This window comes from Lipotes vexillifer, unplaced genomic scaffold (genome assembly GCF_000442215.2).
Source record: "Lipotes vexillifer unplaced genomic scaffold, Lipotes_vexillifer_v1.1 scaffold172, whole genome shotgun sequence".
Taxonomy (NCBI): Eukaryota; Metazoa; Chordata; class Mammalia; order Artiodactyla; family Lipotidae; genus Lipotes; species Lipotes vexillifer.
Window position 1 is genome coordinate 1434124 of NW_006776799.1, and position 15560 is coordinate 1449683.

At 37.8% G+C, this 15560-nt stretch overlaps 1 protein-coding gene across 4 annotated transcripts in view; it reads left to right on the top strand.

Annotated features, from left to right (window-relative positions):
* The window catches only part of PPP1R9A (protein phosphatase 1 regulatory subunit 9A), a 318597-nt gene that overhangs the window by 278236 nt on the left and 24801 nt on the right, over positions 1–15560 (top strand). For 2 of the 4 annotated variants that reach the window (XM_007450653.1, XM_007450654.1), the window contains one exon: positions 5895–6052. In XM_007450653.1, the coding sequence (XP_007450715.1) occupies positions 5895–6052 (158 nt within the window). Of the gene's footprint in view, positions 1–5894; positions 6053–6563; positions 6862–15560 lie in introns of all 4 variants that reach the window. The other 2 variants (XM_007450652.1, XM_007450651.1) reach the window with 2 other exon arrangements.

A 15560-nucleotide genomic window follows, 5' to 3' on the forward strand; every position in this document is an offset into this window, starting at 1 on the left:
AAATTAGAGAAATTGCCCAGTTTAGTGAGAGAGCCACCGTTTTGGATTCTGTTCAAGGAAGACTAACTCCAGGTCTCCTCTCACGGCAACTATTTTACACCGCCTCTCTGAGGTACATTAGCCTACCTCTGAATGCCGTGTGTATCAACCCAAAGCCCCATGGGTCCATCTTTTGTGAACTTGCAGTGACTGAACGATATGCAGACACTGTTCAAGTTTAAAGATGCCACCGAGTGCCTCATTATGCCCCGCATTTCGGTTGATAATAGCACAAGCCCGGCAGTGTGATGGTATAAGGTGTGTGTGACTGTTTTTGAGGAGAATAATGAACGTAAGAATGCGGAGCAGACCCCATTGTTATGCTGCACCATTCCCCTACTTCCCTCGCAGCCCATGTCTGATCTGTGAGCAGCATTCCATTTACGTCAAAAATAACGTCAATCTAGTGAAAAAACGGAATGACTCAGAGCATTACTGTAGAGAACTGGTCTCTGTGTGATATGATCTATAACATCCTAATTTCACAGAACACTTTTCATAACAGCCACTAAAATTGTGATCGAATCCGTTAACTTCTTTTAAAGGATCCAACGTGAAGCAATATTGAAGCTAGGCTTAAAATGCAGGTGTACTGAGGTGGAGTCCCACCCACTCAAACCTGCATTATCATTAGCTACTTCATACCTTTTCTGCATTTGTCTGTCTATATTTATTGATGCACTTGTGTCTGCTCTTCTTTTGTATTTCTAGCTGCATTTGGGTCAGAGATAGGCTATTTCAGAGTCTGGAGGGTCTGAAAGAAAGAACAGAGAAGAAAGGAGAGAGGAAAAGGAAGTTTTCCTCTAATTCTAATGGACAGCAGAAGATACACTGGAGACAAGGGGTAGAGGAAGAACCCAGGGTCTTGCATTGATGGAAGTAGTGTTATGCTATGGTATCGATTAAGATCTCTGTAGAGAATGAATGGCAGTGAGAGAACATGGCCACCGAAGCCCTTACATTGAGCAGCTCATAACTTAGAAATGTTGACCCAGTTGGATTTCTCCTGCCACATCATCATCCACAAAAGTGACAGCTAATTTTTCTATGTAAGAATTTTATTCCTTGGATAAATACAAAGTCAAATAAAATCCCTCCATTTTATTTTTTCTTCCAATGCTATATCCTTCTGGGAATTTGCAAAGTTAGCCCTTGACATGTATTTTTGTTTGGAACGTAGAGTAAGACTAAAAAGAAGTTTCGAAGAAGGTGGAAGGTGACTTGTGAAATTTACTTTCAGACTTGAGAGTGTCCTTCTAGAAAGAGGATAGGCTTCTGAGGGCTGAGCTCTATCCAGTCTTCCACAGATTAACTGTGATAAAGTCAGTACACAAATTAGTGACCTGTGAGCCTTGGTTTTCCTACCTGAGAAAAGAGGCTGGGCCAGAATCCCTAAGGTTCGTTTGAATTATAGTATTCTGATTCTTACATGACGTGATAGAAAAATATAGCTTCTAGTGGTCATTAGATCACCCTTCTAGTTACCCAGCAGCATAATCCTGTACACATTTTCCTTCTCTCTCACACTAATACTCCTGAGGGGGTTGTTACTTGCGGTGTCTTTAGTAGTTGCTTCCTCTGGACAGCCATTTCTTCCAACTTCCTTCTCTCTTCAACTTCCTTCTCTCTTCAACTTCCTTGTTGAAGTGAAAATCCTTAGCTCCATTCCAGTTTTATAAATCTTAAGAAAAAATTTTTTTTTCCTCAGGATGGGAATACAGATTACTGATTTATAACCCATTAATCACTGCTGTAAAGAGGCCCTGAGATCTTTGTTTTCAGGCCCATAAAAATTGTTAATTGGATGTGACGTGTTGTTGGCCACTTGGATAATGGATTTAAAGCACTGCTTCTCAGACTCCAGCTAACTTCATTTTTAATAGGTATCATTACATGTGCGCGCTCCAGCAGTTTGCACCCAGTCAGTGCTAGCTGATGATAAAGCAAGCATACAAGATTGTCATTTGGGGGTTGTCCAACACCAGGACCAGGCAAATTACTGAACAGTAATGGGGTAGAAGCCCCAGAATGATTCTCTCTACTCTCAACCCTGCTGATAAAGGAGTTCTCACGTTCCCTCACTTTATGTGTTCAGCACCTAGTGATGAGGTCGCTACTGCAATCCTGGATGTTATATGCTATGCTAGGTCCTCCAGGGTTAGGTCTCTATTTCAAAAGGAACCATGTTTACAAAAGTAGAATGAGCTTCCTACTTGGTTCTTTTTGTCACCAGGTAACCAAAGTTGTTACTAAACCAACCAAAGAAGAAATCATCTGAGAAATAATTTTTCTATAGTTTTCAATGTCTTCCTTTTTTTATGATCTTCCATGAATGTGAAAGATTAATAATATTTCATAATGACATGTTGGAGAAGTGAATTTTCTAGACTAGTCACATCATTTGTGAATTGACAGCTGAACACACTAATGCAATGTGAATTGCATTAAAATTTTATTCTAATAATTTGTTGAACACTAGCTAAATTGGTGTGTACAGACTAGTGGCCTAGGAGTCAGAAAACTAGAATATGTAGTCACCGCAGCTCGTAAACTAGCTATGCGGATGAGGACAAGACAGTCAAGTTCTCTGAGCTTCAGGAGAGGAAAAATTATACTTGGCTGCTCTGTCTCTTGGGGCTGTTGTGAGGAACAAATGAGATGATGTATGTGACAGTGCTTGGTGTTACAAAATGTACAGTCTAAATATGAGATAGATAAGTTGTAAGATGTGTGTATATGGCAGTATATCTAATTATATTATTGCGTTCCTCCATGTGGTATTTCCACTTTTTATATGTACACAAGAGCTGGTGAAGTTGATTCTCTCCCAATTATCACAACTCCTAATGGGCAGCTACAAGTTCAGATTTTATCGAAAAGAGGAAATTAAAGTGATCGAGGAGATTAGTTTTTCTTCATTGACATGTAAAAAATAAAGGGACTACTGATAGAAAATATTTAGCTGTCTTTAAATATACTTGAATGGTCTGACTTTTCTGAATATCCACTTTTCTTTGAAGAAAGAAAAGGCAAATGAAATGAAAAGGCAAACCTGTACATATTTTTATTCAGTGGATGTATCTCTCAGGGAAAAATATATTTAATTTTATTTGTTAGAACCATATGCCAAGTGCTAAGTTCCATAGATAAGAAAGGTACAACCTGAGGTGCTTCCTTGTTTTGCTTTTATAATATAATATATTTAGAACATAATAATACTTCATAATATTTAATACTGTGAAAAGAATTTCCTGGGGGTAATGCTACTGTGAGAAATTGTTTTACTCTATTAATTAATCAGTACATATTAATATTTTCTACAGCTCAGTTATTTGCTTTATTCTTAATCATTTAAATCCAAGAAGCACTTGATCATTAATTTCTTGAACATTATGACTTCATTTAATGACTGCCTCTCTGAAAAGGTAAAATAGGATTAATGACCAAACTTCATTATTTCTAAGGAGTGGCTACATATGCAAATGTAAGGAGCAGTAGCATTCCAAATAAATTCAACTAGGGGAACACTTTTCCTCAGCCAGTGCCTATTCAGCCAGTGTTCGTGGGTAACCTACCCTCTTCCCTTTCAGAATGGCAACTTTTGAGTCTTGACTTAGACTCTGGGCAGCAAGTTAAAGGGTGGGGAGAGGCAGACTAAAGAGAACCACAGTGGTTTCTCCTTCTAGCCTTTACCAGGTCATTTTGTGTGTGTTCCACTTCACTCTTTTTTTCTTTGAGTCTTTTTATTTAAAGACTTAAACACTTCCCTTTGAAAAATCAGTGTAGTTTCTGGTGGGGAGAGAAGATATCCAGGATAAAAAAAATGAGACAAAGACGCCTACACATAACTTGGAATATAAACTTAAAAGTTAATAAAAGGAAATTGGGGGGTGGTATTTCTTTTAACTTTTCAGCTCTTTTACTTTATTTATCTTACAGTTTTATTGAGATATAATTGACACAGCACTGTATACGTTTAAGGCATACAGCATAATAATTTTTTTTTTTTTTTTTGGTGGTACGCGGGCATCTCACCGTTGTGGCGTCTCCCGCTGCGGAGCACAGGCTCCGGACGTGCAGGCTCAGCAGCCATGGCTCACGGGCCCAGCCGCTCCACGGCATGTGGGATCTTCCCGGACCGGGGCACGAACCCGTGTCCCCTGCATCAGCAGGCGGACTCTCAACCACTGTGCCACCAGGAAAGCCCCAGCATAATAATTTGACTTACATAAATCATGAAATGATTATCACAATAAGTTTAGTCAATGTCCATCATCTCACATAGATACAAAGTAAAAGAAAAAGAGAAAAAAATATTTTTTCCTTGTGATGAGAACTCTTAGGATTTACTCTCTTAACTGTCATACATAACATACAGCAGTGTTAATTATATCTGTCATGTTGTACATTACATCCCTAGTACTTATTTATCTTATAGCTGAAGTTTGTACCTTTAAGTACCTTCATCGAAGTCCCCCTTCTCCCACCCCCACCTCTGGTAACCACAAATCTGATCTCTTTTTTCTGTGAGTTTGTTTGGTTGGTTGGTGGGGTTTTTTTTGAAGTATAATTGACCTACAACACTATGTTAGTTCCTGTTGCACAACATAGCAATTCGATATTTTTGTACATTACAAAGTGATCACCACAGTAAGTCTGTTTACCATTTGTTACTATACAAAGATATTATGCTATTGTTAACTGTATTCCCCACTCTGTACATTTTATGCCCATGATTCATTTATTTTGTAACTGGAAGCTTGTACTGCTTAATCTCCCTCACCTATTTCACTAATTTCCATATCCCTTCCTCTCTGGCCACCACCTGTTTGTTCTCTGTATCTAAAACTCTGTTTCTGTTTTGTTATGTTTGTTCATTTGTTTTCTTTTTTAGATTCCACACATAAATGAAGTCATACAGTATTTGTGTTTCTCTGTCTGACTTATTTCACTTGGCATAATACCCTCTAGGTCCATCCATGTTGTTACAAATGGCAAGATTTCATTCTTTTATTATGGCTGAGTAATAGTCTGTTGTATACACACACATGCACACGCACACACCACATCTTCTTTATCCATCCATCTATCAGTGGTCACTTTATTACACTTCATCCATAATACTTACTAGTAAATTAAGTACTTGTGGTGGTTTACCTGTTGTTTGTTTTTGTTTTGCTTGGATAGCCCGACCTTGTTTTATTTCCCCAGCTATCTTAAATTTGCTGTTGAGGTAAGTTCTTTGCTGGTCTTTCTAGAGAGTTCAAAGAAGCACAAGCTAAATTTTCAGGAACTCTGTTTTGGGTGGAAAAAAATTAATATATTAATTGTACCAAATTGGTACAATTGTACCAAAATGGTACAGTCCTTACAGTTACAGTCTTGGTAACTTTTGCTGTAGAAAATTTATGCTGGTGGTCACCTTTTGTTATCTGCTCTTGACCTGGCACCTGACTTTTTTAGTTTTTTTTCTTGATTTCTAAGATCTCCCAACTTTGATACACCTTCTTGTATCTTTGTTCATCCAACACTCCAGCATGCATTCGTGTAAATAAATAAATACAAGTGTGTGCTTTTTACAGTTATGTTGTAGAAAGGTTTTAATGGTCTTTGGATGTTAGGTTTTTGTTGTTGACTTGGTCATCTTTAGTGTTCCTTTCTTCCCTTAGGCTTTGTACATTTCTCCTAAATCTCACTGATTTCTGTTACCTCTGTTACCAGACAGGCCTCCATGGTTGTCACCTGTTTCCTGCCTGGTATTACTGATAACCTTGAGATGTTGTTATCAGTGTCTATGGTCTCTGTCAATCCTCTCCAAAGTTTTCACAAATTATTTTGCAATATTCTTTTCTTAGACTTTAATGAAGCAGTCCCAGAGACAGAACGCCTGGATTCAAAAGCACTGAAAACCCGGGCCCAGCTTTCCGTGAAGAACAGACGCCAGAGGCCCTCTAGGACAAGACTCTATGATAGTGTCAGTTCAACAGATGGCGAGGACAGTCTGGAGCGAAAGGTGAGTGCCCCTGACCGCTTTCTGACTTGTGAGTTTGGGCTGTATCCTTGTTCCTACAGCTTATTGAAGATAATGATTTTCCTGCAGCCATATTCTGTATTCTAGTTGGAAACAGCTGGAATAGTTCACTTCTTTGTCTCCTAAATTCTTATTCACCTCGATATATCGTTGTAATTCAAATTCTTTCTGTACTCATTTGATGAACTAATAACCAAGAGCATTATCCATATTGTCATATTTCATGATGGTGCTTTTGATATTCAGCTGTTGGTTTTATCTGATGGTAAATAATGAGTGTAAATGTCATTGTTTCTATATGTCTTAGGTATCTGTGGTAGCTACAAAGGTAATATGGTGAATTGTCGTGAACTATGTAGTCTCATCTGTAAACCAACAAAAATGGGTTTTCATAGGGATTTACTAAAAAAAGGTCCGTCTGATTTCAAAGTAAGTATCACATGGGACTGATGCTCAGTGGCATAACCTCCTTTATAATCTCTTATACCAACAGCCTTCAAACAGTTTCTATAACCACATGCACATTACCAAATCACTTCTGCCCAAGGGTTTGAGAACTTCTCCAGAATCAGATTCTGGTGCTTCATCCCTCACTCCAGTGGCTGGCAGTGTGCCCTTCTCGTCTGACCACATAGCTGAATTTCAAGAGGGACCCCTGCACCCAGAAAGGGAGCCTTCCTCCTCTACTGGGGGAGACACGTCATTCTCCTCTCCTTCAAAATCTGATCATGATATGGAAGAATCTCCTTGCCACCATCAAGCCACCACCAAGAAAATACTACAAGAAAAAGGTACCGTTAATTTTGTTGTTGTTTAGCTTTTGTTTTGTCTGACTTCACTAACACCTCAGTTTGTGCCATGTAAAAATGGCTCTTTTCAAAAAAAAAAATGCAACAAAAACAAAGGCCTGTGTCTTTTCATAGCTAATAATTAATACTGCATTCCTTTTATATTATGGGACAAGAGAACACCCTTATCTCATTTTTACTTTATTTTTCTTTTTTTTAATCTTTTCCTGCCTGATTAGTATTTCACTTCTTCAGCTTTCTACAAGTTTACTATTGAAGGAAATTCTTCAGGAGGGCCTCCGAGAGATTTTGTGTAATAGTAGCCCATAGTTTCAATAACTACTAACATAATCATTTAGAAAAAAATATGTATATATGAAAGTAAAAACAATATAGGTCTTAACCCATTAATTGGTTTTTATTTAGAAGAAATTTTCACAGTAATTTATATTGCAAAGCATGTGATAGAAAAGCTATGATAAAGATAATGCAGGGAGATTAGTCAATAAATTTGAAACTATGCTCCTAGAATTAGCATCAGAATTTCATAGCAGTGTCAATAGATTGTTGTCCTTTTAATTGTATGCTTTAATTTATAGAAGTAATAAATTCCTGTTTAAACAAGTGAAATGATGCAGAGAGATATAAAGAATAGGTTCATTCTCTTCCTACCACAGCTGATGTGTTCCTTTAAAGTAACCAAGAAGATTTGGTTTTATTATTTTCACATCTGAAATGCACATAGATATATATGGTGTGTATGTGTGTCCGTATGTATATATATACACATATATTTTAAACAAATGTATATATATATATATATATATATATATAAACAAAAATAATTTCTGGTGTGTGTTTTGTTTTATATACTTTTTTTTATAAAAGTGAATTCTACAAATGACATTCTGCAGTTTTGTTATACACATGATAATATTTTATGGACATCCCTCTGGGGCAATATACACAAATTTAAATGACAAGATAATCTTCTATAGTGAGCCAATAATATAACTGAGGCAACCCTTGTAGTATTGATGGACATTTAAGTTGTATCCCGGGTGGGGGTAGGTTGTTGTTTATTTGCTTGTTTGCTTACCACTGTGAAAAAGATATAAGCATTCTGATGCTTTACATTCTTGTATGCTGATGCTTTCATTTCTGTAGAATAAATTTCCAAAAGTTGAATCGGTAGTCAGAGTATATTGTACTCAGAGGAGAATGTATGGCTTTAAATGCTTTTATTGTAAAAAATAAATACTGAAAATAAATAAAATAAATATTCAAAATAAAGGGAAAGAACAACCAAAAAACAGAAAATAGAAAGGAGGGGATAATGAAGATAAAAGCTGAGTTTAATGAATTTTTATTAACATGAAAAGCCTACTCTTAACACCTCCACAAAATAAACGCAGCAAAGCTATGTAAAAGTGAATAGCCCCCTGGAAGGACAGGTTAAGAAAAAAAATAGAGAAACCAAAAACACCCACAGCATTTGAAATGAGAAAGGAGATACAGAGGTTAAAAAAAAATTTTAAGATAGCACGCCAACTCTATGGCAGATTTGAAAATCTAGAGGAAATAGAGGATTTCCTACTAAAATATAAAGTACTCAAAATGGTCTAAGAAAAAGAGAACCTGAATAAGCCAATAAGTACAGAAATATAAAATATATTTTTATAGCCTCCATTTAGAAAGGTACTGGGCCCAGGTGGTTTTATAACTGAATTCTGACTCACCTATAAAAAAAATAGACAGGAAAAGATAAAATAGAGCATCTATTTTATGTTAATTATTCCAGGAGATGTTTTTCATTTATTTTATGTAGCTAGAGTCTTAAAAACTAGTAAAGATCATGTGGAAGAAGAAAATCTTATTATACCTTAAGAAATATATCTTATTTCTTATTATATAAGAAAATCTTATATAAAATCTAAATGTAGATTCATTTTAAATATGATGCTCGTAAATTAAATCCAGGAGTGAAAATTACTTATATTCCATAATCATGTAGGGTTGATTATTGAAATGTAAGTATGGTTTAACATTAGAAAATCTAACTGTATGAATCATCATATCAACAAAGAAAAAGTGAAGTGTTATAATATTGATAGACATTGAAAGGAATTTGATATAATTTTTCAGACATTTCCTATAAAAACTTGTTAAGTAAAGAAGGAATTAGGAAAAAAATCATCTAAACAAGATTAGTTATTCACCAGAGAGCAGTGACAAAACATCATACCGAATAGTGAATCTTAAGCCACACAAAACTAGCAGATTATTTAGAGACACAAACAAAATGTTGAGGTTACAAATGGAATGACACAGTTAATTACTTGGGAGGAGTGTCAGGGAAGGAAAATGGAAGAGAATATACTGGGGACTTCCTAGGTATAAACTTCATGGGAGTGGGGTGAGACATGAAATGGGTGTTTATTTTATTGTTTTTCCTTTAAACTCTAAAATTATTTTATAAAATACTCTTGATTTCAGTAGACAATAATATGTATACAAAGTTAACTGATAGACTCTATATGTCTAACATACAAGTAGCTTCGAAGAATTTTTTAAGTCAAGCATAGGCTAAGGTAATAAATCGTCAATTTATTGAAGAGAAAATTCATGTTACTTATAAAATATGAAAAGGTGATCAACCTCATTAATAATCAGAGAAATAGTCATTTGAGTTAGATACCCATCAGATTACTTCCACCAACCAGTGCTAGCAAAGATGTGGGACACACTCATTCATTGCAGATATGATTGTGCATCACTACACTGAAAAGTCCATGCTCACTTATCTCTACCAGAGCAAAAGTTGTAATCTTTCTACAGATACATCCTGAGCATAGAAATACAGTTGATTGGGGAGGCTCACCTTGTTTTGTAACTCTTAGTAAGTGTCATAGCTTCATCCCTGATATTTTCCCTGGTGTCCTTCCCTGAGCCTATTGATTTGCTGGAATTATCTTCCACAGACTGGTCCTAAGCACAAGTCTTCCAGAAGACGTTTTAAGGTAAAAAATAAGTACTTGGGGAGTACAAGATACTAGCGGAGGCAAGAGAAAATATGTCAAGCCTGCTAATTCATCAAAAGCAGTTGTAAAGTTGGTGAAGGACTTACACTGTGATTTTGGCCTACTTTCAAAAGAATGAAGGCTTCAGAAACTCTCATTAACTAACCTAAATTGTGGATTGTAATGGCACTTTTATAGAAATATACTTGTGTGAAGCCCTCTGTCATCTCCTCAAGAAAAAAAAATGTGTATAGACCTTACTTGGTTCATAAGAAGGCAAAAGAGCAGGAGCATATAGTTTGGAAATATAGGTTAATACTTTGTAGTCCACTGTTTGAGTTTATAAGGCATAACTTAGCTATCTGAAAGAAAGTACTTTATAGTCGGAGAGTGGATCCCTCACACATGAAATCTGACTAAAATTTTTTACAAGTGGCTACATCTTGTCTAGATTATTTCTCTTTTCCTTTTCCTTCTAAAAGCAAATGTTTCATCTCAAATTGGAGAAGTATTACATGGATGTGAGTTGTGCTTCACAGTCCATTAGCAGTAATATAGAGCAGAATGTGGTTAGCAGTGATTAGCATTAAAATGTGACAATTCCATCTTTTCTCCAATACCTCCTTTGCTTGCTACTGCCTCTTCTTTGGGATTAAGGTTCCAGCTGTAGTAAGCAGGTGCAAGAAATAGGGGGTGGGTAGTTTCTTCTCCTGAGACAAACTCTTAAGCTTTCCCATTTTTTTTTATTTTCCTGGATTGATCATGCTTCTGGGTAACTAGAAAGGAGCAATTAATTGAGCTTTTATAAAGTATTAACTTTATAAATAGTTACTAGTATGATAACCATTATTAGACATTAACTGTGACCAGATGAAAGCAGTGCCTCACATTCTTTCCTTCCCTCGATAAAAGTTTCCAGCCTTGAAGAGCTTCCTGTGCCTTCCACGTTCACTAATATTAATCCATTCATTCATGTATTTATTCAACAAATAGTTATTGAGCACCTGCTCTGTGTCCGGCATTGTGCTGAAGGCTGAATATACAATGATAATATTCCATCCTTTCCTGCAGGGAGTTTGCAGACTAGAGTCTGTTTGTCTGTCTCTCTGTCTCTGTTTCTCTCTCTCTCTCTCTCTTTGATTTATTGCTTGCTTGTTTGTTTGGTGACAGACCCTGTCTCTCTGACACTGCACAACCACCACCATCAATAACCAGGAAGCCCCTGTACTTTCTGCCTTCCACTCTCAGGCTCTGTTGCACCTTGAAAGATAGCAAAGAAACCTATCAGTCAAGACTCTACATTCTGTGAAATCCTTGAGTTCTTTGCCATGTGAGACGAATCAACTATTCAGAGCAGGACTCAACAGAGGTTCAGTGTGGTTAGCCTGATTTACCTGTGTGTATGTGTTTATATGTGTGTGGCTCTTACAACTCACTGGCTCCTTAATAAAGGAACGAGAATGGGATTTGTACTCACAAGTATAAATTCATACGTAACATATATGCCACTCCAGGAAATTCTGGTCCTTCCTCAAAGCTCAGCTTAAATCTCACTCCTTTAGTGGACCCTTTGCACACCCTCCCCATTCCCGGGCAAAGTGAATTATTCTCTCTGATACCACAGAAAGTTTCACAGTTACTTCTGCTTCTATCACTTTGTGTGTGATAATAAGTGATCAGGTTGTCAAGTGTGAGCCAGAGTTTTCTCACTCGTCTGATTCATCTTTGTATTCATGGCCCCTAGTAAAGTATATGCATATAATTGATATTAATAAGGTTCTTGGACAAATTAGTAAGTATGTCTCTCTAGATAATCAGTACAAGTCTTCTAGAACTGAGGTCGTCAAACCAACTTTGGCCTCCACCCGTTTTTGTTTTTGTTTTTTTTAAGATTTATTATTTATTTATTTAATTTAGTTTTTGGCTGCATCGGGTCTTAGTTGCAGCACACGGGATCTTCATTGAGGCATGTGGGATTTTTTGTTGCGGTGCGCAGGCTCTTCGTTGTGGTGCATGGGCTTCTCTCTAGTTGTGGCATGTGGGTTTTCTCTTCTCTAGTCGTGGCGCGTGGGTTTTCTCTTCTCTAGTCGTGGCGCGCAGGCTCCAGGGCGCCTGGGCTGTGTAGTTTGCAGCATGCGGGCTCTAGTTGAGACGCGTGAGCTCAGTAGTTGTGGTACACGGGGTTAGTTGCCCTGCAGCATGTGGGGTCTTAGTTCCCCGACCAGGAATCGAACCCACGTCCCCTGCATTGTAAGGGTTGTAAGGTGGATTCTTTACCACTGGACCATCAGAGAAGTCCCCCCACCCCCCCTTTTTATTTCCGATGAGATAAATGCTTTTATTTAATTAATTAATTTATTTTTGACTGCACTGGGTCTTCGTTGCTTCACGTGGGCTTTCTCTAGTTGCGGCGAGCGGGGGCTACTCTTTGTTGCGGTGCGCAGGCTTCTCATTGTGGTGGCTTCTCTTGTTGCAGAGCACGGGCTCTAGGCACGTGGGCTTCAGTAGTTGTGGCACGTGGGATCAGTAGTTATGGCACACGGGTTTAGTTGCTGTGCGGCATGTGGGATCTTCCCGGACCAGGGCTCAAACCTGTGTCCCCTGCATTGGCAGGCGGATTCTTAACCACTGTGCCACCAGGGAAGCCCCTGCCAGCCGTTTTTATAAGTAAAGTTTTATTGGAGCACAACCACACTCAGTTAAATACTGTTTTCATACTACAGTAGCAGAGTTGAGTAGCTATGGCAGAGTCAGTAGCCCACAACCTAAAATGTTTACTTTCTGGCCTGTTACAGAAAGTTTGCTGACTCCTGGTTTAGACATACATTTTCTTCCACTCAACATTGCTGGATAAACTCTGAAAATGTCTTAGTCATTGGTTGCCGTTTATCAAGATTTTTTAAAGTGATATACCATTACTTTTGATCTAGCAAGGTACCACAAAGGTAAAAATTAAGTTACAGCTGTAGTTGATTACATTCCTGGGGCAAATTCTCCATTCTTCAATTGAACACCTAATTGAAGTTGGGTGTTTTCTAAATTGCACCAGTAGCACATTCACAAGTCATAATTTTGTTGTCATATTTGTGGGACCTCAGTGGAAACTAGGATAGAAAGAATCCCATTATAACTGGCTAAATGATAAACATCTAACCCCGTTTCAGTTAAAATTAGAGAAAGTAAAAGATTATTCCTAGAGGTTTGTTAAGCAAGTTATATGTCAATAAAGGGCATGAAAATATTTTCCCCCGGTCTATTCTTGGAGTAGCCTAATACTAAAGTTTTGTCTCTGGACTTACATAGCAGTGGGCCTTTGTTCAGACAAGGTTGAGTAAATGAAGTACTATCAGTTTTCCACTTGTGATTTGTTCATTATTCTACGTGTATATGTGGCCATTAGCGCATTGCCTAACACAGAACATGTCTTCAGAAATATTTGTTGAATTAATGTCCTTGCAAGTAGAAATCTTTACAGGATTCACTTATTATTATGTTGCATTAGGCCTTTATACATATAGAAATAGTAAATTTTATCATTGCTCAGAGGACGGCGAGGTTAACCCTAGCTGAGATTGGTAAACGAGACATGACAAAGAAAATACAATTAGAGTAACTACTGAAGGACTGAAAAAACAGAAAAGATAGGTAAGGAAGGCATATAAGGCAGGGAGATGGCATTGACAGAGACAAGCACATGTAAGATGAAATGACAGGAGTGGGGCTGTCCCAGCCTGCTGGAAGCAGTCTGTTTATTCAGGTTAGAGTGATTGCTCGTAAAATTGAACAGGTAGGTTAGGTCTATAGCTCTAGAATTTAAATACCTTAGTTACCTTATCATATTACTAGAAAACCACAAGATGCTTGTGCAGAGGAATAAAAAGGAAAAGACACTAGGTATGAGGAAGATGAGTTAAGAGACCCTGAAAGGTGGAGGAGCAATAGACAATGACAGGAAAGAATGATATGAGAACTGTTGAAACGTATGTAAGTTGACGAGATCAGGGGGAAGAGAGTGAGGAGGTCAAAACTGATCACAGGGTTTCTAGCCTCAGAAAACACGGTCTTGTCATTGATAGAAAATAGGAAATCAGAAGCATTATGAGGGAAAGGTGATTAACTCATCTTTAGTAGAGGAGGTCTTGAGCTCAAGAGAGAAGCCAGGGGCTTCCCTCGTGAGAGTCTGCCTGCCGAAACAGGAGACACGGGTTCGTGCCCCGGTCCCGGAAGATCCCACATGCCGCGGAGCGGCTGGGCCCGTGAGCCATGGCCGCTGAGCCTGTGCGTCCGGAGCCTGTGCTCCGCAACGGGAGAGGCCACAACAGTGAGAGGCCCGCGTACCGCAAAAAAAAAAAAAAAAAAGAGAGAAGCCAGGGCTGGGAGGTAGATTTCAGAGTCCCCAGAATAAAAGAAGAGGTAGTCAAGGGTCTTGTTGCAGTGAGACTAAGAAAACTGCAGTCCCAGAAAAGGCCTTAGTATTTAGCTCAGGAGATCCACCATTACCTTTGAAAATGAAGACCAGGTTGCCAAAGATTAAAGCTGGGTCACCCAACGTGAGGACTTGGACTTCTAATTGCTCGTCAAGGTAGTATTGGAGAGATTTCAAAAAGCCTAATGGAAATTCCACATACAGCTAAATAACAAACAAAAATGTCACAATTCTTTTTCTTTTCCTGAAATCATACCAATCCAATGTTGGTTTTTATGCGGACTAGAAGTTCTGAGGTACATTAAGGATGGATTTGATTGATTGAAAGTGGGAAAGTGCATTATTACTTAATCTTGCTTCTTCGGCCTTTTGAAAGAATTCATTTAAGTGTTCCTTGGAACACACTTTGGCAAATGTATGAGATAATGATGTGAGGTTGCCTAGCAGCAGACTCTCTGATGGGCAGAAGCAGGCTTTTAGTCCCAAGATGTCCACATAACTGCCACACTAATAAGTTACAGAGTGTTGCCACATACATTGTTTCATCTGGTCTTAGCACCACTTGTTAAAATATCTCCCAGCCACCTTTATTTCCGAAAATAATAAGGCAGTCTCCTTTTAACTTTGCAGATTCCTAGCTGTTGAGAGTTTCTCTAGAATTTATTTGGAAGAATCCGGTACTTTCTTTCCTTCAGCTTCTGTTAAGAAAATTGAAATCCTGCTTTTTTTTTTTTAATGTCCATTAGCAAAATCACCTTAGAATGAGTTTGTGCCATGTGTGTGTATTTTTTTATGTGCATGTGTCACATCTGTGACTATTTAATTCAGTTACCCAAAGAGTAATGAGGCAAAGAGCCATCATAAATATTTGAGGTTAGAAGTGGATTTTGACATGGACATATTTCTTACTCTTCTGTTTGATTATGTACATTTCAAGGAATTGATTATTATAATCTGTGTATCATTAACTAAAACTATGAAAAGCTCATTGCTAAAAATCCTTAGAGTATTTTTCAACATCCTGTGCTTCTTCAGGGCTTCAAAAATAGACTCCTAAATGAGAACTGTGTGCACATCATGGCTTGTAAGTTATGTGTGTTTAGAAGTTTCTCCTGAAATAGACAAAAAGCATAAGCAAAATTAACCTGCAAGGTTAATTGAACACTCTCTTAGGAGAACTGCACTCCGTGCCAGAAGGTTGCTGGATTTTCTTTTTAATTTTAAAAAGAGAAAGACCCCAACAGACAATTGGGAAA